Below are 22,024 nucleotides of genomic sequence, written 5' to 3'. Positions count from 1 at the left end.
ATATCTAGTTATGAACTCTGTATGATACTTCCTGCTATCCTTGACCATGGACGTGGTAAGAATCGCAGTAAATAAGTGATAGAAACTGCTGTAAAATTTCAACAAGTAAACATTAACAAGGATCCAGTTCTTTCATACGAGGCACTTAGCTCTCAGGTAAAAGGTTGATACCCAAGGCAAGTGAACACATGTACCCATTGTTACAAGACCCGGAAAAACTTGGTTTTTTTAATTTATCAAAATAACATCATTTCAAGGGTTTTTTTTTTTTAATCTAGGTTAACTCACTTCAGCCCAAGATCATGTCTTGTAACCATGCATGCCTTTGGATGGTGTATTCGGCGGCTCCTAATTCAGTCCAATGCATGGTTTCTTGGTTTCTTTGGTTTGATAACCTCTTATTTGGATCAGGGCTGAAAGGAGTAGCACCGGTAAAATGACCTCGTTTAGAGCTCTTATGTTCTGTGGGGGTTTCCACAACATAGCAATCCATCCTCTTCTTTCATAATAGAAGACTTGTACTGCAAATTACGTTTCCAAACCCAGTGGAACCAGCTTTTCATCGACTAATGACTGTAGAAATTTCTTCAAACTAACCTTGTTCTTCGCATCTTCATGCTTGGCCTCTTTTCTTCAACTTCGCTCCAATATCAACTTAAATGATACATTAAAAACCTGGATCGAACTCGTTACAATAGTCATTAACCAACATGCTTGCTTACATAGAAAACTGTCTTTTGAACACTGTTTGAAACTAAAAACTATATCTGGAATAAGCACATTGTGAAAGATGGAGGAGGGACTAGAGTACTGCAGAGGGATTTTTATTTTTTTTCCCGCCAGGGGACTCCCTGGTGCAGGATCTGAGCACATACTCCCAGAGACAGACAATAAGAACGATCACCAGAAATTAAGGCCTAACTGCCTTCAAAAATACACATACAGGATACACTGTTGATACATGTCATCGTTGTCAGTTATGTTGATGATTTAACCACTAAATAGTAAAAGCTTTCTATAACAAGTTTTACAAGGGTGCATTTCTTTTCAATCCACTCCAATTTTAAACCAAAACTGGACCTCTATATCCCAAGTCAAGCATTTAAAGTTTTGGTTGGCAATGACCACATCAGGCGTATAAGAAGATGAAATGCTTAAGACTCAAAAGCAACGGTGCAGTTCAATGCAGCAGATATAGGAAAGTAGCATCCTAATCAAGCATGTTGAGAAGCACTGCATCACGGAGCAAAAACTCATTCCACGTTCATGTGCTTCAGGGTTTGCCACACCAGTATGCATAATGCTCGTCTTTGCGATGATTACTTACAAGGCCACCACATTGTAGGCAGATGAAACTGCTCCCATCCGAGAATGCATCCAACACAATTTGTGTCCTGCCAGTTTCGGCAAGTATTGAGTGTACATGAACATCGGATTCAGCTGAAAGTGATGAGGCACCTACATTAAGTGGAGTTTGTTCAGCTAGAAAAGGCTGGGCTTCAGCAATTGCACATTCAGCAAACAAAGATGCCAGATGATCAACAGCAGTGTTCTCTTGCAGCCTGTTCAAATACAGCTCACGAGCACGGTGCAAGGATTGAAATACAGCTTGATCCCCACCTTTGGTTCTCATTGCCATTACCACCTGTGCCAAGCACTCAGTAAGCACAGGTTCTGGAAAATATTCAGAGCACCTCATTTAAACAGAAATGGGAAATAGTTTTAATACAAACTTTCCAACCCTTTTCCACTTCAATTTTTTACTTCCCATGTTTGAACTATGGTGTGAGCCCACTGTGTGCATGCATAAGTGTCTATGCAGGTGCACAGGAACCTATATCCATGACTAATATATCGCTATAGATAATGATGAGCATTCCTTCTATAGAAAAACAATAAGCCTAACATGAATTTTGAGATACCTAAGGTTGGCAATCATACATGGTAGTCTTGAAATAACTAGATATGTCCTGGTATCCCTTAGCTACTCAATAGCCTCGTAGCTTGGGAGTTTTTGCTAAATTTAATTGATTAATTCATTTACAATTTATCCAAATGAAAAAAAAACAAAAATATGTTGCAACTGCCAACCTATTAAAATCCATAAAGGATTTAATGGCTTAACAACAAAATGATGATAAAAATTGTGAATATGATTGAGTTAGGGACATAAACAGAAACATAGTTAAGTAGTTTTCAAGGTATCATAAGTTCCTTATCGTGTCCCTCATACAAGTAAGCTGTTAAAATTATATGGATTCTGTACTTCGATTACCCGGGTTCAAAGAAATTGGCATGTTGAACACCCTTAAAAGGGAAACTATCAAAGCAGAAACCCTAATGACTTAAACTTCCTAACAATTGTGACTCACCCTTGCCAGCAATTAGAAATAGACATTTTCTTCTCCCTGTTTATTGAAATCTCACTAATGCCTGGATCAACTTTAATCACATTACAGACTAACACACACACACCCCTCCAACTCCCTCAGCTGTATCGTTTAGAAGAAAGACACAATAGACATGCACTCTTGTGCAAAACCCTAACAAAACAAGTAATGACACAAAATAGAAGAGATACGAAATATAAAGTGGTTTGGCAAAACCTACTCTACAAAACTTCACTATCAAATATCAGGGTTTACAATCACAAATCAACCACACGCATACACCTCACTACCCAAAACCTGAATTATACCTAAAAATCACTCACAAGAAAAATACCATGCTAATTCTTTTGACTAAAGGTTTTGGCCACTGAACTAATTCTTTGATTGCCACCGTTAATATTAGAGGCGCACATAAACTAGCCATTACACATGCTATTGATACTAGCAACAAGATCCTTTTCATTAGAAAAAATACTCCAAGTCCAACTCTAACAAGGAAAGTCTTTTCCTAAAGAGAATATATCAACGCATTCCATTCTTGTTTAGGACACCCTACCATGCAATTATCAATCTAATCTAAACCAACTCACCAATTTAAGCCACAACTCAACATGCGCTCCCAGTTTTGTTTTTTCAAGATGGTACGCTACAAGCAGAATTTTAATTCTCAATAATACTAGAAAAATCAGAATGCAGAGAAAGTGTGAGTGATGGCCAATTGAAAGACCCCTCTTGTAGACAAGAAAGAAAAGCGTGCAGAGTGGTTAATTAAATGTCTAAAACCAGTGATTGATCAATCTTGTAAACATCAGAATGAAAATACTTTTATCAGTAGAAAAACAACATCAAGATAAAAAAAAGAAAGAAGAATATGAAAATCCCTTCACTAGAAAAAGAAGAAAAGCAAGGAAATTGGAGATATTTTTCTTCTTTTTTTATTGAAATAACAAAATTAAAAAAGAGATAATTGAAGTAGTTAATTGATTACCGCCTGAAGAGCTTGAGAAGGTTTGCCTTGACTGATGAGTTGGCGAGCCAATGTGAGCAACCCTCTCACGTTGTTGTTGTCATCTGGGACTTGAAGCGGCGGCGGCGGTGCAGTCACTTCAGACATCTCTGTGTCTGTAGTACGATGTTCCATGGCATCTACCATTCCACCACTTTCTCCAAGATTTTGCTTTTCTAAGTCTGTGCTGATATCCTATATATGGTACTATCGCACTCTGCTCTGCTGTTGTGTTCGTCTTTGATGACAAATTAAATTATCCCAAGGGGGCTTTTTTATTTTTTGTCTGGTTAATGATTGCTAGACGATTCTAGCAAATTCTTCACTGCCACTCGACTCTTTCTGTTTTGATTCTCTAACTTGATTTTTTCTTGGATTTGCTCTGCTCGGATTGAGCTTGGGCTCGTTTTACAGTTTAAATGGTTTTAATCATCTGGGTTTGGCCCTATTTTTTCCAGAGCCTAGGCTTCTATTCTTGCATGGACCCGGTTCTTTTTACCTTGTTTTCGGGAATTCCATAGGGTGTGAGAGACTTTTAATCAAACTCGGGTCGGGAACTGATGTGAAAAGGGACTTGGATCACTAAGAGTTGCTTGATATTATTTTTTAATCTTTTTTTTAATAAAAAAAAAACAGGATGAGAAGCCATACTTGCAAGTTCAGATCAATTATTTTTACTGAAACAACTTGTTTAAGTTTTTTTATAAAAAAAAAAACTAGAGTGACTCAAATGGATTTAAACCGAATTTAACTAAGTTAATTGAATCACAAGTTAACTTTGCTAGGTCAATCAAATTTCACCTAATCAAAGTCTTTTTGAATTTAACTTGAAACCTGGCTTGAATTCTACTTAACTTGAATGAGGTTTTAAATTACCGGAACGAGAACAAGCCAAATTTAACACTACAGTTTCAACTTTCCATTCTTTGAGCGTTGTGGACTAATCCATCTATATGGCAACCAATATTGTAGTTGAGGTACGTTTCCTTACATCAGATGGTGGTGGTTGGAACCTGAAAGCGAATCAAGGAACGTTAAATTAGTTAGTCGTGCACACAAGGTATAAAAAGCTTTTATCAAGTGAATGGTTTTGTAAGCTATTTTAATTTACTAGTTTTATTTCGTGTCTAAGAAAGGCATTTTGAGTTGATTTTTCACGCAACTCTCACTGATAAAGGATCATTGACAGGCACTTGACATGATAGAAAGGCATTTTGAGTTGATTTTTCACAACTCCCTCTGATAAAGGAATCGTTGACAGGCACCTAACATGATCCTTTTTTTCATGATCAAAAGAGAAGAGTAACAGTCTTTTGAGGGGGGGAAAAGATGAACTACACTGGGCCAATAGAATGTGGACAAGAACGAGTAGCTTCTTGATTGTCTTCTTCTACCTTTCAAATCTTGATGGAACAAGAAATTGTAAAGCATCCATATAGATGTATTATGGGGAGCAGCAACATCATTCATAACAAAAATATTCATATGCCAGTACACTACCATCAACCTGGATGCCCTGTACAACATGGCAAAACATAACTCCGGAAGCTACCATGAATTTAGCTACTGTAATCATTCATCCAGGAAAAAAAAAAAAAGGAACGGTGAGAAGGAACTAGCATATATTGCATATGTTATAGCATCATCTATTTCTCTACTCTATTCGTTCATTCATTAGTGTTGAGGTACGGTAATAAACTAGGATTAGGGCATCCCAGTTTGCAGGTCTAATTCACTATCCTCTAGCAAAACAGTCTCTTTAATTTCCTGTAACATCTTCAAGACTTGCCACATAGTGGGCCTCTGCTCAGGTGAGGTCAAGCTACAAGCAATAGCCACCTCAAGAAGCATTTCTAGCCTATTATCTTCTCCAGCACCATCGTCTTGATGATTGCCCCTAGTAGACCTAACCCAATTTACCACATCTTGTGGGAGAGGCAGCAGTGATGGAGGCTTGCCAGTTATGAGCTCGAGTAATAATACTCCAAATGCATAAACATCAGACTTGGAAGTTGCCTGTTGACTCGAACTGCGAGTTTCTGGGGCTTTGTAAGCCGATGCATCGGGGTCATCCTCATCATCAATCGGTGAATTGGCAAGAACGGCAAGGCAATAGTCACTCACACATGCCTCAAAATCTGGGCCAAGAAGGACATTAGAAGACTTGAGATTTCCATGGACAAGCCTCCATGCTTGGTGGATATAAGAAAGGCCTCGGGCTACATCCTCTGCTATTTTAAGACATGATGTCCAATGTAGTGGTTTTGCTCTTGTTGATTTTGAACCTGCACATTTATTCAATATAGTATTTACGTACCAAACCCAATCAGAAGAGGAATGCAATATAGAATCCATGGTTATAAAACCCAATTTAATTTAAAAAATAATTTGAACAATGTAATATTTTTAAAAAAATTAATAACATGAAACCTTGATCGAGCTAAGTACTAGGTTGAGGATCACCAGTTCACCTTCTCGGACCGGTTTAACAACACACACAGAATCTAATGAAATCTACACCGTTGAATGAGACGGTACAGTTGAAGTTTTGACTTTTGTGTTGTCGTATCCACGCGTGTGGTCGTGTTATGGGACCCACAAGACCCCCCCGAATCAGAATCATATCCTCCAAATACATTCCTCCGCGAGTGGAGTGAGCATGTCAGTAAGCGCGTAGGAAAACTACCTTTAAGCAAACTTTTTTTGGGTCCCGCTGGCTGTTGGATGGAGCTACACCGCACGATCAGAAAGATATCGGTGCCGATCCAATCAAAGCACGAGCCCCTGTGGGACTCACACCGTTCCTACATTTCCCAACGCGAGTGGCAACTCCCATAGGGAGCTGCTGTACAGCACGCGCCTTAATTAGAATTATAACAGCTAATTTTATGCACTCTATGAGATGCCCCCATGAAACCGAGTGCTTTGAAGCGATTAACGAACTAATTAATTAATTGGTGGCAGTTACCGAGCAGAAAACCAAGACCAATTCCTGAGTTCCAATGTCGTCAACTGCAAGATTCTGTTGTTTTATGGAAAACTAAGATCCTATTAACAAAGTTAAAGTTAATTCATGCCGATCATAACAACATAATTTTATGCTATTTCAAAGAATTTAAAAAAAAATCAAAATAAATTTTGTTCTAATTGACCTATCAGGTTGGTTGGATCAAACTCTTGTTCCGAACCCAGCCTCAGTTAAAAGCCGTGTCAACCAATCTACCTACTGGATAGGACATGGTTTAAATGTGATTGCTAATTCAGTAAACTCCAAACTAAATTTAATAGTTAACAAGTTAATCACTGAGCTACTAGCCCAAAGAGATTCACTTAAATGCCTGACTTGGTAGTGGTAGAAGAGCTTACCATGAATTAGGGAGAAGAGACTGCCATTGGGCTGGTAATCATAGATTAGAAGCCTTTCCTCTCGAGCTTGAAAATAAGCCCTAAGAGGCACCAAGTTAGGGTGCCTAAGTCCGCCAACTGATTCCATGTGTGGTTCGAAAACCTCTTTGCTTCCATCCGATAATTTACTTGCATCAAGCCGCTTTACACACACAATCAGACGGTTGTCCAACACTGCTTTATAAGTGGTCCCCATGGTTCCTCTCCCTAGCAACTCAGCTGAGGCTCTCATTAGCTGATCCAACGAATAAAGATGTGCCTCACCCGCACAGAATGCTAAACTCCCACTCTTGCCCACATGCAGCCCTTGCACTCTCTTCACTTTCTCTTCTAACTCATTCTCTTGTCGATCTATCTGCATCACAGCCACTGATTCTGCGGTGGGTCCAATAATCCCAGCAGAGGCAGTCGCAGCCGTCGATTTCTTTTGTGTTTTCTGTTTCTTGGCAGCGATGACAAAACAAATAACCGAACCAAGGAGAACAAATGCACCTGATGAAAACCCAATGATCAAAACATTTTTCTTGTGCTTCGTTTTTTGACCGCTCTGTGCCAAGTCAACGCCTTGTAATGCCTGGTTTTGACTAACTACAACGGCCGGCGGTGGAGCCACCGTCACTGCCGCTGGAGATGGGCCGAAAAATGGGGAAGCGGGGTGGCATTCTTTGTGTATAATCTTTCCACAAAGGCTAGGATTTGATGAAAAGGAGGAAAGATCAAAACGAAGTAATGTAGGTGTCACTGGGATTGCACCACTAAGATTGTTGAAAGAAACGTTGAGAGTTAAAAGAGAGGATTGGTTTAATGGAGGGATGGAGCCATTGAACAGGTTCCTGTCAAGACGAAGATAGTACAACCGGTCTAGAGAGATTAAAGCAGAGGGAATAGGACCGGAGAGATTGTTATGGGATAAATCTAGAGTGCGGAGCCTGTGAAGGGAAAGAAGTGGAGGAGGGAAAGAGCCCGAGAAGGAATTGTGATCAAGAAAAAGTGATTTGAGATTGGTAAGTTTGGAGAGGTCGTAAGGGATGGGTCCGGTTAAGGAGTTGTTTTGGAGACCAAGGACACGGAGCTGGTCGAGGAAAGTTAAAGTTTTGGGAGCGAAAATGCCACCAAGATCTGAGTCTCGGAGAACTAGGCGGATGATTTTTTGTTGAAAGCATTTGACTCCTGGCCATTGACAGAAATGGAAGGTTGTGTTTTGAGAAAATGGAAGGTTTTTGTTCAGGTCCGCTTTATATTTGAAGGCAAGAAGAGCTGTAGCATCAGGTGGTGCAGGCAAATTTGATGCAGGAGCAGTAGAAGAAGCTACTGTGATGAAAAAACAGAGTAAAAAATGAGAAGTTGAAAGCAAAACAAGCAGCATATTGTTGCTGTGCAGCACCAGGGGATCGGTGAGGTTGGGGAAAAAGAAACAGAAGAGAGAAAAGCCCCCAGGGTTTGGTTTTTTTTTTGTGGGTTTCTTTCTTCTTTGTTTCCACTTCAAAAGGGTAGGTGGGATGGGTCCATTTCATTCCCTGATGGTATTGAAGACCAGAAGAGAGAGAGAGAGATGGAGAAGAGATGGTATTCCATGGTATAGTTAGGGCAATGGTAAGTGACAAAGGATGTAAGGACTGAAAAGCAGCTGTCGGGACCTGCAACTTCAGAATCACGTGAAGAAAAGGAGAGAGAAAATTATGTGTAAATTAATGTTTTTTTATTTATTTGATATATACTATGGTTACCGTATAGTAATACTCTTAAATTTGGCAGTTGGTGCTCACCTCCCTGCCAGTGCAGCATTTGCCGGGTAATGTCACTGTATTTTTTTTAAATGTTTTTTTTTAAGTATTTAAATAATATTTTTTATTTTTTAAATTATTTTTTATTTTTAAACTATTTAAAAATTTAAAAAAAATTCAAAAAAAAATTCAAAAACATGATTGAACCACAAAAATAATTTTGTTGTGGCAATGTATCACCTAGTTAAGGTTTTTTTAAATTTAAACTCCATGAGAGTTTTATATATTTATAATCTATTTATTAAATTACAAGTATCTATATGGATTTTTATTTATATATATCTCATGTTATGTTTCAGTGGAGTCTCGTTCGTATTTGATAGTTTTATATCATATTCATTACTCATAAAATAAAGTAATTATTTTAAAAAATCTACTTATTTATATTAATATTCATCTAGTTTGGATTAAATTATTATTTATACTCATAATATCCTTTTAAAATATTGATAAATCTAGATTTAACAAGCCTCAAAAATCACCTCCTGAACTCAACTGAGGGAATGACTCGGCCTCACCTGGTCTCATCTAATAAAATAATTAGCTCTCAGGCTTGGTCAATGACTCAATGGAATAGCCAACTCCCTTAGGCACAACCAAGGGAATGATTCAGTTTTTCTGGATTCAACCTGGAAAAAGAGCTTAGTCTCGTGGACACAACTATGTTTTGGATTATACTCTCTATCTACACTCAAGTGTACAAAGGTCATCTAAAGGTTCATTATATTTTCATCGATATTAATATTGTATAAGGGACGGTGTGTAGAATTCTTTCAATAACCCACCATATAATACATATGTCGGAGATATTTTCTCACATTGATAAATATATCGGTGATATTTTTTTTCATTTAAACTACCAGCGCAATTACGTTTTAGCCCCTCATCTTCATAAAGAGACCTATGAGTTATAAATGGACCATAAGCCCTTTAACAAAAAAAGACAGTGTGTAAAGTTCCTCCAAAGACTTTCCAAGGTATCTCCCTTATACTATTAGGTGTATAAAAGTTCTCTAATAGTCTATAATGTTTTAATCGATATTAATATTATGTAAGGCCCCGTTTGTTTGCTGGAAAGTAGTTTTCTTTTGGAAAGTGAATTCTGAAAAAGTGAATTACTTTCTGATGTTTGGCAGTGTAATGGAAAATAAGTTGGAAAACAGTTTCCAGTGTTTGATCATGTCATGGAAAATGAGCTGAAAAATAATTTATTAATATTTTATTTTTTTCAAGTTTATTAAAATAATAAGGAACAAATCTTATAAATTAAATAGTTGAATGAGAATGAAATTGAAAAAAATATAATTTCATAAATTATCTCAAATAAAATAAATAATAATCAAAATAATAGAGATCAAATCTAAAACAATTTTAAAAAAATGAAAGATGAAGAAATTAAAATAATAATAATCAACATTTCATAAACTATTTCAAATAAAATAAGTAACAATCAAAAGAATGAAGACCAAATTTGATAGATAAAAAATTTCAATAAAAAAATGATAAGGAAAAAGCAAATAGCAATTATAAAAATAAGAACTAAAGTTAATATAAAAATTAAATTTTAAGAGATGAAATTGAAAAATAAATATTCAAAACAAAATATATATAGCAATCAAAAGTTTAAAGATTAAATTTGATATATTCAGCAAATAATGACATTTCTAAAATTTTCACAACTTTCGGAAAGTGTTTTCCACCCAAATTTTACAGGAAAACACTTTTCGGAAAACAAACACAGCAAAATAGGAAAACACTTTCCTGAAAATCAAGCCAAATTTTCCTTTGATTGAAAAGTGTTTTTCGTTGACCAAAAAGTGTTTTCCGTTGACCAACTTTTCTAGTGGCAAACAAACACGAGAAAGTTTAAAAAGTGGTTTCACTACTTTCCGGAAAACAAATATGGCCTAAATGATAGTGTGTAAAAGTCCTTCTATCAACATCAATATACATGTCAAGGATATCATCTTCCATTAATACACATGTTAAGGATATTTTTTTCTTATTAAAGTTTGCAACATTATGTTTTAGCCCCTCCTCCTTCGTAAAGAGACTCGTGAATTATAAATAAACTATGAATCATTCAACAAATAAATGGTTTGGAATATTTATTATCTACTGTATATTTATTTTCAAAGTATTTATTTGTAATATTATTATATTTTCTTTTAAAAAATCATTGATTTAATCATCGAAAAATCCCTAAATTTACTAAGGATGATCTTTTGCAGGTATCAGTCACCAATCTCTAGCTACCTTGGCTAAAAATAATATATTAGATTTTCAAAATCAATAAATTAACCAATCATTCAAGACATAAACCTTGCTCGTGAGTATCTATTCTCATTCAAATTGAAATTCAACATAGATCAAATTTAAAGTTTCGATTTCCCTCTCCCTTTATATTGACCTTTCCTCTTATTTCTTTGCTTTTGAGAGGAAGTCTGCAATTCACACTTATCGCTATGCATCGGTTATAAGAACTTTAACGACTCCTCCACGGTGCCATGTGAGTATACAGTTTACAAGGGGAAATAATGAATCCAGTTGCTAACAATTTGACCGAGTCAGTGAATTTTAGTTGATATCTTGGTACTGTAGTTTAATTTTATTTTTTAAAAAACATAAAATTGTTTTTAAGTTTTAAATTATTTTTTTATTTATATATCATTTTAATATATTAATTTTAAAAATAAAAATAAAAATATTATTTTAAAATAAAAAATATTTAAAAAACTGACATTCACAGCTGTGTAAAACAGTTACGCTATCTATAGTCTATACAATGTTGCCATCCAGGGAAAAAAGTATGCTTACAGTGTCACGCAATAAAGTGACTCCACCTCAACAGATGGAGTTATCGAAGAAATGTACTTTACAATCATCACTAGAAGCAGAGGCTATAATTTCATCTTATCACTCCATCGAGTTGATTGAAATTTTATTTGATTTGATCAGAGTAAATTAAATATGGGTTTCGATTTTATCAAGGTTGGATTTGGAAGCGAGCGAGGATTTTTCACCAAGCACGACACCAATCTATTCTTTTCATTCTATGATTTTTTTTCCAATAATATATATATATATATATGAATAATTTTTTTATTTTTATATATAAATTTAAAATTTAAGCTTTGTTTTATAATTCTTCCAGCCTTAATTTTTCTTTTTATAAAATTCATTTAAAAAGAATTATTAGATCAAATATTTTTAATGAATACCCACATAAAAATAAAAAATCTTCATCAAATTCAATCTTGAAGCATTGTTATAAAATCTATTTTCGCTTGGTGATTGGATATAAGATTTTGTCTACTCGAAATCTAAACTATTAAAAAATAACTTATATAATCCGGTAAAAAACTCATGTTAGCTTGGTGACTCAATTTACCGGAGTCTGATCCAAATCAAAACTCAATTATTAATTTATTATTATTATTATTTTGGTCAAAAAGATTTTGTTTACATTCTTTGAGAAATCATGGTTAATCCAAATACCTTTCAAGATAACTGTTGTATTTCAAAAACAAAAAATGTCAAAAAGAGAAGACAAACAATAGATTTAAATATTTCAAATCCAAGATATAACAGGTAAAATCCGGATCTAATGGATTACCTACCATGTCTGATAAGAAATAAGGAAACCTGTTGAATTGGGAGAGCTACATGGTGGGTGGGTCCGCGTAAATTGTATGATTGAAAGCTTTTTATCACCCAGATTATTTGTCTATAGATGATCACTCCATTATTTTTCAGTTCGTTCCAGGGGCAATAGCTAGCTAGCTAGCTAGTCTCAGGGCCCGTGTTTTGTGGTATTGCTTTTTTATATAAAAAAATATTGTCTAGTTAGTTACTGAGCAGGAGTTCAAAAATAATATAAAACTGTTCATGGTAAATATATAATAATACTAATTAAAATTAAGATAATATGGTTTATTTTTTGACAAGTATATAGGCCTTCCTCTAATAAGAAAGTAAATAACAAGAAATAAAATTATATGATGAAAGTCTGTTGTTTACTATCAAAAGAGAAGAGCCGTCTCACATACCGTCTAAAATATATGGTGGCCCTAACATGTCATTAATTTTTTTAAATCTAAGAATATTATTTAAATATTAAATTAAACTATCACCCTTAATGAAGCCTACAGTTAACCAAAAAAAACAAGGCTAAAAGACTGCAATATCCATAACCCCAATTACTTGCATTTCTTTGATTCAAGGGTGCACATGTAATTTAGCTATTTAATAAACGGTGTAGAAATACAAAAATACCCTTGTCTCCAAGACAAGGTTTTTTTATAAAAAAAAAAATCATAGACTTCACTTGACTACTGTAGTGAATAATAGATTGTTCATATGGCTAAAGGAAAACCCTCTTTCTTTTTAGTTGTTTTTTTATCAGTTTTATTATTATTGTCAGTTTGTTACTATTATTATTATCATCATCATTATTATTACCACCATTATTGTTGTTGTTGTTGCTGTCATTATTATTATCACTACCACCACCACCACCACCATTATTATTATCATTGATATTGCTATAAACTATTAACATTGCTAGAATTACCTCTATTAGTAATATTGCTAATATCATTACTATTAATATCATTGTTATTGAAATAATAAAAAATATAAACTTGATTTGAAAGCTATTGTTATTGTTGTTGTTGTTGTTGTTGTTATAACAACTACCATCATCATCACTACTATCACCACATCTTTTTATTGACAGAGAGAAATTTTATCATTTAACTATATTCATATTTTTTTACTTGAAATTGATACGCACTGCCTAGATTCTATTTGTGTATAACCACGCCAAATATTCTTTCTATGACTATTCCTATTACCTCTCTAATACATTCCAATTATATTAAACTAATAGACTACATCTAATACATTTAATTTATATAATACTTTTTATATATTTGATTTTCTATTCCATTTTATTTGAATAGAATTCAAATTTATATCCATTTAGAGTTTATTAAAAACTGTAATTTATAATTTCTTACAATTTATTACTCTAGATTAGAATATAGAATAATTCACTACTACTATTACTGTTATTATTATTGAAATAACAAAAAAATAAACTTGATTTTAAGGATAAAATTAATATCATAAAAACTACGATAAAAGAACAAAAAAAAAAGAATCAAAAGTAGAAGGACCAAATTGAAAATCGTACACTTACAAATTAGAATTGAAAACAAATAAAACCTTAACAAAAGAGAGAAAGATAAAAAATCAAAATCAAGAGTACTAAACCTAAAACATCAGCAACAATAAGGATTAAAGTTGGTTTTTTCAGGGAAAAATAAAGAAATGAAAGGGAAAAATAAAGAGTCATCAACGACAAATAAGCTACCTTTAGATGTCACGCGCCCCCAATAAAAAAGAGGACACGGAGGATAACCAAATGAGATAGTAAAAGCTCACCTTCCATCACTGGAAGATGTCGCATGCACCACCCAAAGTGCGCGGTGTCTATCATGCGTTAGCTGGTGGCGTGTGCAATATACACATCAACAACTTTTTGCATTTAAAAATTAAAAATTAAATGATAAATTACGTTATAATTATCAAACAAACCAGTAATTATATATATAAACAACTGTGAGAAAAAAGACACCAACATCCTTGTTTCAATAGCATGAATTTTTCGTCCGCCAGGTTATATATGCAATCTCAATGTATTATAAAAAAGAAAAAGACAACAACATTCATGTCCTATAATGTTAGTATTTTTTTATTCAAGGGATATTTTGATTTTTTTAATGTTCATAAATATATTGAATAAATAAAAATATTTTGAATATATATTAATATATTATATAAAAATACAAAAATACGTCTGGTTTTAAGAAGCAAGTTTCCTGATAAGAACAAAAAAGTTACCGCAGTGTAAAGATGTAGGAAAATGCGAGGGAGACGATGTTTTTGTCTGTTTTAGTTGTTATGTGACGTGGACAACTAAGACAGACACATAGCTTACAGCTTACGTATACGTACGTACACCTGTCTGCTACTGGGCACATTACGCAACCCAATCTTTGAAGCATCTCAAAATTTTTAAAAATCTGAGGTGGCTCGGCAGAGTAGCCGCTACTTTCGCAGATACGTTACCGTGTTTCACTGTTTTGTAAAAAATATTTTCTTTCCTATAAATGAACTATACAAAGAAAAGTGTTTTATTTACATTTTTATGTAAAAAATAAATCATCCATGACTTCACTTTTCATACTTTGCACCATATTTATTAAATTGTCCTCGTCTGAATAAAAATTAATTCTGTGAAACTTTGTTAATGAATTTTACCAAACTGATCTAAATCTGATTGAGATATTAATTGTTTTTAAGTGTTTTTTATTTTAAAAAATTAAACTAATATTTTTTTGTGTTTTTTTTAATAGTTTTGATATATTAATGTAAAAAAATTTAAAAAAATATTTTGATATATTTTTAAATAAAAAATAATTTTAAAACATATTATGCATTGTAATACAAAACAAATAATAAGAGCATTTACGAGAATATGATAAAAACTATTTTTTAAAGTATTTTTAAATTTAAAATGTATTAGAATATTTTTTATTTTTTAAAATTTATTTTTGATATTATCATATAAAAAAATTAAAAAACATGAAAACTAATAATTTAAAATAAAAAAAAATATTTTTTTAAATATAGTTAGATGAAAGCGTCAAACCAGACTAAATTAACTTGAAAAATATTTTAAAAAGAGTAAAATATGACTTTTAGACTAGAATAATTCAATTGGATTGAATGACTTGTTAATTATTAACTCAACAGATTTCCAAATCATTTTCGAGCCGAGCCTAGCAAATGTACTTTACACGCCTGTGCTTGTGCAGTGCGTACGGTCTTTTTCTACATGACCTCCCCGTTGTGCTGTCTGTTAAAAAAATAGCTATGTCCTTCACTCCTGTGATGGACATGTCCATGAGTGGCTGTGAAGTTATTTAGTTTTGGATCGTTGAGTGAAAATTCAACAAACCGCGAGTTGGATTTTTTTTCATTATAGTCCCTGTTATTTTTTAAGTGTGAGGATCAAAGTGTATCTTTTTCAAAATTTTTAGCACACCACCCATATTTGGAGTTTTTTCATTATAATCCCTGTTATTTCAATTCCAACATTTACTATGGATCAAAAGTAATTGGCCATCAATTATGAATGAATTGCCCAGAATTAATTTTTGAGGACCAAAGTGAATTATTAAAAAATACACAATAGGTATGCAATGTTGTGTGTGTGTGTGTGTGAAGGTCGGCTTTATATTTGAAATCCCATGCCTTTTAGATTCTTACTTAATTTTGTTCCTGGGATCACAAATTTGATACAATAATCATGTAGTCAGCACAATTAGGGTATCTGTTTAAAAATCAATGTTATGAAAAGCATAAATATGTTTGATATTGTAATAATGGTTGTTTTTTCAAAGTATATTTTTTACTTATAAATAAATTTAAAAATATTTTTTATATTAACACATCAAAATATCTGAAAATTTTAAAAAATTTAATTTTAAATAAAAAAATTCAATTTTTTTTGAAACACCATTTGAGACATTAAATTAGGCTAATCTATTCAGTGGCTAGGTATATAGAGTTTTATCTGAGCAGAGCATCCAAGTAAGCCCTGAAGAGTTTTTTCTTATTTTTTTTTATAAAAATTAAAATTCTTTCAATTTTTTTTAAAAACGTATAAAACATCCTCGTTTACTATGGGCTAACTCCATGTGTCATAGGTCGATCCAATAATTCAACATCCCAAACTCTGAACTACATCAGTTCTTGAACCGGTTTTATAACTAAGATGAAAAGTCGAGGAGTGTGGAGGCTAGGAAAAATAAATAACTGGTTTTGTTTTTAATTTATTTTTCTCTGCATCCATAAATAGGTTTTACACTAGTTTCATGTCGTGTGTTTAGTTTTTTATTTTAAAATTTATCAAAATATTTTTTTATTTTTCATATTAGTATATTAAAAATTATTAAAAAAACATTAATTTAATATATTTTTAAAACACGCACAAAAACAATTTCAAAAACATAAACAAATTAAATTGTGCTAAGGCCCTAGGCAACTCCCAACAATCAAGGGTCATAAACTTCGTATTTATGGAATCCAGAGGCTGCCAATTGCAGTCCAAGCTAGGTACACCGTACACATGTGAATGTGTTTTCACCGTGTAATTGCTCCAGGAAACATATGTAGATGATGATTGCCCATGCTGACACTAATCCGTATTTTCAGGGCAATGATCACGCAACTGACCGATCACCGGTCATCGCAAGGATTGATTGACATTTATTCTGTTCCTGTGATTTTCATCGTCGATATGGTCAAGGGCAGTGATCTTAGACAGTCGATGAACTCGATGACTCGTTGATATTAATCTCTACCTTAAATTGGGTTTCAACCCTTAAGTTAATCTGTTTTTCCAGTTAAAATTTAAATTGAATTTTTTTATGAAAAAAATTTCAAAGCAAATTTTTTTTTTAAAAACACCATATGGTTTTGATTGACCATCTTAGACATGTTTAAAGATGCAGTTAGAGGGTGTTATTGAAATTTTTGAATTTTTATTATTATTTTAATATGCTGATATAAAAAATAAAGTTTAAATAATAATAAAATATTATTTAAATTTATTTTTAAAAAAATTTATTTTAAAAAACAATTATTATCATTAATCACATTGTATTATGTCAAGTTTAATAATTTTAATTATTAGCACGATAATAAGGAAAAGTTAATTATCTGCACGCAATTGCAATTCAATTTAACATTTCAGCAACTCAACCTACTAATTCAGTAATAAGAGAAAATTAACTCTTTGGACCACGTTTTTAGTTCTCTCCTTGTCCGAGCTACAGTGATGAGGCTGTGAGTTGCCTACTGGTGCGTGCGGCCCAATATCTGGGATGAATCGTGCTGCAAAGCCCATAAAGAGATCCAACTCAGAGAATATGGGCCGTTAATCTCTTAAGTATATTGCCTTGGGAGCTCATGAAATTGGTTCACAGAGCAAGCTATCAGGCCTGGGAGAACACTGTAGTAATAGATGGGCTCGAAGCTCAAATTACACAGCCTTGCAATCCACGTGGCCCAGACAGAGGCGAAGTTTATGGCCCTTAATTAGGAGCATACCATTTGCTAATGGCCTGCTAGGCCTCACAGCAACCAAACACAAAGTGGCCGAGAGTAATATTTAACGATTCTATAAAAAAGAATTTTCCACATTGAAAAATATTTAAAATTAATTAACATATGAATTGATTAAAAAATATTTAAAAATTATCTTAACTTACACTTTATAATATAATTTACAGGATAGATTATATTTAACATCTCATGATTAGATACATATTACATTTTATTTTTATAATTTGAAAAATTATGATTTGTATCATGTAATTTGATAAATGAATAACACGTTTTATATAGTTTGATACCTGAATAATCATGTACTTATTTTCAAGAAAAACCAATAAAAATTGTTTAAATATTTCCAACATTGTAATTGCAAAGACAAAGTGTAATTTGCATCAACCTATATGATATTAAATATAATCCCTCTAATTTATATTATTATTTGATAGCGTAAACACACGCTTTAATTTCTGTCAATTAAGTTAGCCTAACAATAAATAATTTTTTTTTAATTATATAGTTTAGACGTTCATTTAAAGGCTGATTTAAAGCTTTTGATTCATGTGATTAATGGATATAGATAAATTAATGTTCAGATAAATAATCAAGAACTTGAAACCTTGATGCAATCAACAAGCCACTCATTAACATTTTAATGGAGAGTTCGGGATTAACATGCCCAGCTCATGGCCTCCTCAATCCAATAAAACATTCTTAAATCCTATCATGAAAAGCAGAAAACTCCCACTAAGTGCCACCATTTTCGCCTTCTCCCATTTAAAGCCTAATAAAACCAACAACAGTGACCAGTGACGAGGCTCTGCAATATGAGCATGCATTTTTTTCAATCATTTCTTACTCTTTAATGCGGGACTTTTTGAGCTGGACCACATGGTCGCAGCAGGAGATGCTGCAATGTGGGATGGTTGCGTCTTCCCTAACTCAGCTGAGACCTTCCAGGCTAATAATCATTTGGAATGGAATCAGATCGTGTCCAATCAAAGTAAATTGCAGAAGCCAGCGGCCACTTAAATGGCCACGTAGAGGAGCTAGCATATTCCCACTCAGGATGATCGAATTCTAGAACCATATGTTTTTCAAAGGTCTCCTCGTTTTTTTCTTCTTGGTTTCCCATTACACGATGCCATGTTTTTCCTTACTATTCTTACTAAATTCAACTTGATTTAACATATCAATCAAAAAACATGACGATATGAAGACTAACCTGAAGCCAAGTTTTTTCTTGGTTTCTCATTACAAGTGTTTTTCCTTAATGTAGTTATTAAATTCAGCCCCTTTAGCAGTTGAATTCAAAAGTCTATGATCCAAAAACGTTAAGCCGAGTCTTTTTCTTGGTTTTTCATTATAGGATGCCCTGTTTTTCCTTTCTATAGTTATTAAATTCAACAGATCAGTCTGAAAACCTGATGATTTGGAGGCTAACTTAAACAGAGTTTTTTCTTAGTTTCTCGATGTTCTATTTTTTTTAAAATTCAATATGATCTGGCAAATCAATCTGAAAATTTAGTAATTTAGAGGTCAACTCAAGCTAGATTTTGAACATTAATATTATGAAACTCGAAAAAAGTCAAGTCAGCTATATTTTTTATATATTTTTAAAAAAACTAAAATGTCGTTGTTTTGAATTAAAATTTAACTCAGATTGACCAGTTAACTCAATAATTCAATGACTCAAATCCTAAACTCTATATACTGGTTATAACAACTATGCAAATAAACCGAAACATGGGTTTAGCAGTTTTGTTAGATTATTAAATGATATACGATAACAAGATGGGATATAATGAGGTGAGCATGGTGGTCTTGACAGAATGATTTTCTTCATCTTGGATTGGATTAGATCAGTGCTTTTCTACCATACCACCGGAGGAGATTGATGCATGGGATTTTTACCCATCGTTCATTGATGCCCTTTTTATTGATTTTTGTTTTGATGGAGTCTTGGTATATAATATACTAAATTAGTCAATGTAATTGATATTTGTCCCTTTATAATTAAAAATATAAATAATAATTCTAACATTTAAACAAAAAGAAAAAAATCCAGAACCTTTTATTTTAATGGAATTAAAAAATTATCCTCTTCAAACTAAAAAAATAAGAATTTTAGATGGACTCCATCAAAATTCGAAGAGAGAAGGGACTAACCACCGATGGCTAGACCCATGACCTGTTGATGAATCGAACTGCTACACTTCATGTAATAGCGTGTTGTATGCTCATCAATTTATGCAGCAGAAAGCCAGAAACTATGTGGCCCCTTTCAATACACAACATGGAACATGGCAAACTAAAGACACGGATTATTATATAGAATGGATGAAGTGAAAGAATGGTTGTCTTCACAAACAATATAATCGAAAGTTCCAAACATGGACAAAAGCCAACGCAGGACATGAGCTTAATGTAACGCAGTCAAGATGAAGGAGCCATTCCAGGATTCATAGAGCCAGAGCTGAAGGGGGAGTTGCAAGGAATGAAAGTGTAAGACCACATCCGGGGACAGGACTTCGGGTGTGCAATGAAATCTAAACATTCCACTACTGATCTTTGGAATGGAAGACCAGGGATGCAATTGTTCGTGATGTCGAGAACTCCTTTGTAAAATAAATCCCTGCACATTGGCCCCAACGTTGTGAAATAATTAGCGGACAGTGAAAAGTTCCTCAATTTTTCCAGCTCACAGACCACCTCAGGAACCATTCCAAATAATTGATTGCCAGTAAAGTTCAGCAGCTCCACCTTCTCTAGACAAGACAAGGCGACCGGCAATGGACCTGTCAATTTATTGTTGCTAGCATCAAATACTATGGCCTCTTTGAGAAGCCCTACCTCATAAGGCAAACAGCCTGTTAGTTGGTTGTTCGAGAGTAGGACCTCACTCAGAGAGGAAAATGCTTTGAAAATGCCTGTTGGGATTGGACCTATGAATTTGTTGTTTGCCAGGGTGAGGTAAAGAATGTGAGTGCTGCCTAAATTATCCGGCAACGTCGTCAAAAAATTGTTGTTGTTGATAAAGAGAACTTCGAGATTTTGTGTAAATATTTGAGGTGGTACTGCCCCGGCAAAGAAATTGAACCGAATGTCCAGGAATGTTAGGCCATTCATACCAAGAACAGCTGTGGGAAATGAACCAGAGAATAGGTTGTTGCTTATGTCAAGCTCGTAGAGATAAGGAAGCCTGGCGATATTTGAAGAGATAGTCCCTGCAAAGTTGTTGGAGTTGGCATGAAAAAGTGCAACATCAGGAAGTTGGTCAAGAAATCCATCGAGAGTAGGGGCAGCAAGTTGAAATCCGTTGAAGTCAATAGAGGCAACAGCTGTTGCAGAATTGTTATCTGGGGGGCTGTCACAGAAGAACCCTTTGTAGTTGCATATATCCGAGCCCACCCAGGTTTTGGTGATGCCAAGAGGATCCGAGGTGATTAAGGACTTGAACTTCTGTATAATAGGATACACCGAAGCCAGCCTTTGGTCTGCAAATACCAACAGTTCTGTTTTCACAGGCAGAGCTGCTGGTGGTGCTCCAGCATCTCCTAATTTTGAACACCGAGTTGCCCTATAATTCCTGTGATTTTCAGAGCTGCAACCGTTCTTTAGGCCTCTACCTCTGCTACCGATGAGAAACTCTAGTGTCTCCCCGTTGGTGCCACTTGATAGAGTGCTGGCAACGAGAGAAGTGAGGATTACATAGACAAGTGTAGACATACTGCTCCTTCTTGTCTCTATTTATGTAGAAGTACTGTCTGCTTCTTCTTTCTATCAGCTTAAGGGGGCAAACAAGAGCAAATACCAGTACCAGGAGAAACCAAGATAATAAAAGAGATTGCCTCGTGAGAATAATATTATTTTTTTCACGGATTAATTGATTTATTTTAAATGAATTCCTTATTTCCGACCAAAAGAGATCAATAGATATTAGATATCTGAAACAATGCTTGTAAAACAAGATGACATGAAAGTGATCAAATAATAATCTTTGATTATATTTTTTTCACTTTTTTTGGTGAACTCATATTAATGTATTTATCACTTGGGGCATGATCCCCACCATAGCCCCATAGTGGAGCAAGCATAATCAAATGAATGCCCGGGAAATGAAAAGCATTAGCGGCACAGCAAAACTTTTCCTTAAAAAAGTCATCGAAACATATATTTCTTTCCACCACCTACTAGTATTATACCATTTGTTGACATGAAATGTTTATTCATAGATAAGGTCAAATCCATAA

At 33.8% G+C, this 22,024-nt stretch overlaps 3 protein-coding genes across 3 annotated transcripts; all 3 read right to left on the bottom strand.

Moving 5' to 3' along the window:
- Positions 1–803: 803 nt before the first annotated feature.
- LOC18104852 (uncharacterized) lies at positions 804–3,791 on the bottom strand. The gene is made up of 2 exons (XM_006374828.3): positions 3,379–3,791; positions 804–1,645 (listed from the first exon to the last, which is right to left on the bottom strand). Exons 1-2 carry the CDS (start codon positions 3,541–3,543, stop codon positions 1,274–1,276), a joined length of 537 nt encoding a protein of 178 aa, XP_006374890.2. The 5' UTR covers positions 3,544–3,791; the 3' UTR covers positions 804–1,273.
- Positions 3,792–5,001: 1,210 nt separating this feature from the next.
- Positions 5,002–8,399, bottom strand: LOC18104851 (probable inactive receptor kinase At5g67200). Its single transcript, XM_024584246.2, has 2 exons — positions 6,763–8,399; positions 5,002–5,681 (listed from the first exon to the last, which is right to left on the bottom strand). Exons 1-2 carry the CDS (start codon positions 8,165–8,167, stop codon positions 5,101–5,103), a joined length of 1,986 nt encoding a protein of 661 aa, XP_024440014.1. The 5' UTR covers positions 8,168–8,399; the 3' UTR covers positions 5,002–5,100.
- Positions 8,400–20,075: 11,676 nt separating this feature from the next.
- Positions 20,076–21,774, bottom strand: LOC18104850 (uncharacterized protein At4g06744). The gene has a single exon (XM_006374826.3). The coding sequence runs from the start codon at positions 21,498–21,500 to the stop codon at positions 20,208–20,210; it is 1,293 nt and encodes a 430-aa protein (XP_006374888.1). The 5' UTR covers positions 21,501–21,774; the 3' UTR covers positions 20,076–20,207.
- Between the last annotated feature and the right edge of the window lie 250 nt (positions 21,775–22,024).

This window comes from Populus trichocarpa, chromosome 14 (assembly GCF_000002775.5).
Source record: "Populus trichocarpa isolate Nisqually-1 chromosome 14, P.trichocarpa_v4.1, whole genome shotgun sequence".
Classification (NCBI taxonomy): domain Eukaryota; kingdom Viridiplantae; phylum Streptophyta; class Magnoliopsida; order Malpighiales; family Salicaceae; genus Populus; species Populus trichocarpa.
The sequence above is the reverse complement of the archived record's forward strand: the minus strand, read 5'-3'. Positions and strand labels throughout refer to the sequence as shown.

Excerpts from the sequence above, each read along its gene's own strand:
- LOC18104851 (XM_024584246.2), bottom strand. The coding sequence starts at position 8,167 with ATGCTGCTTGTTTTGCTTTCAACTTCTCATTTTTTACTCTGTTTTTTC. Across the intron at positions 5,682-6,762 it reads TCTCTTCTCCCTAATTCATG|GTTCAAAATCAACAAGAGCA; the intron begins GTAAGCTCTTCT and ends ATAAATGTGCAG.
- LOC18104850 (XM_006374826.3), bottom strand. The coding sequence starts at position 21,500 with ATGTCTACACTTGTCTATGTAATCCTCACTTCTCTCGTTGCCAGCACT.
- LOC18104852 (XM_006374828.3), bottom strand. The coding sequence starts at position 3,543 with ATGGTAGATGCCATGGAACATCGTACTACAGACACAGAGATGTCTGAA. Across the intron at positions 1,646-3,378 it reads CTTCTCAAGCTCTTCAGGCG|GTGGTAATGGCAATGAGAAC; the intron begins GTAATCAATTAA and ends TGCTTGGCACAG.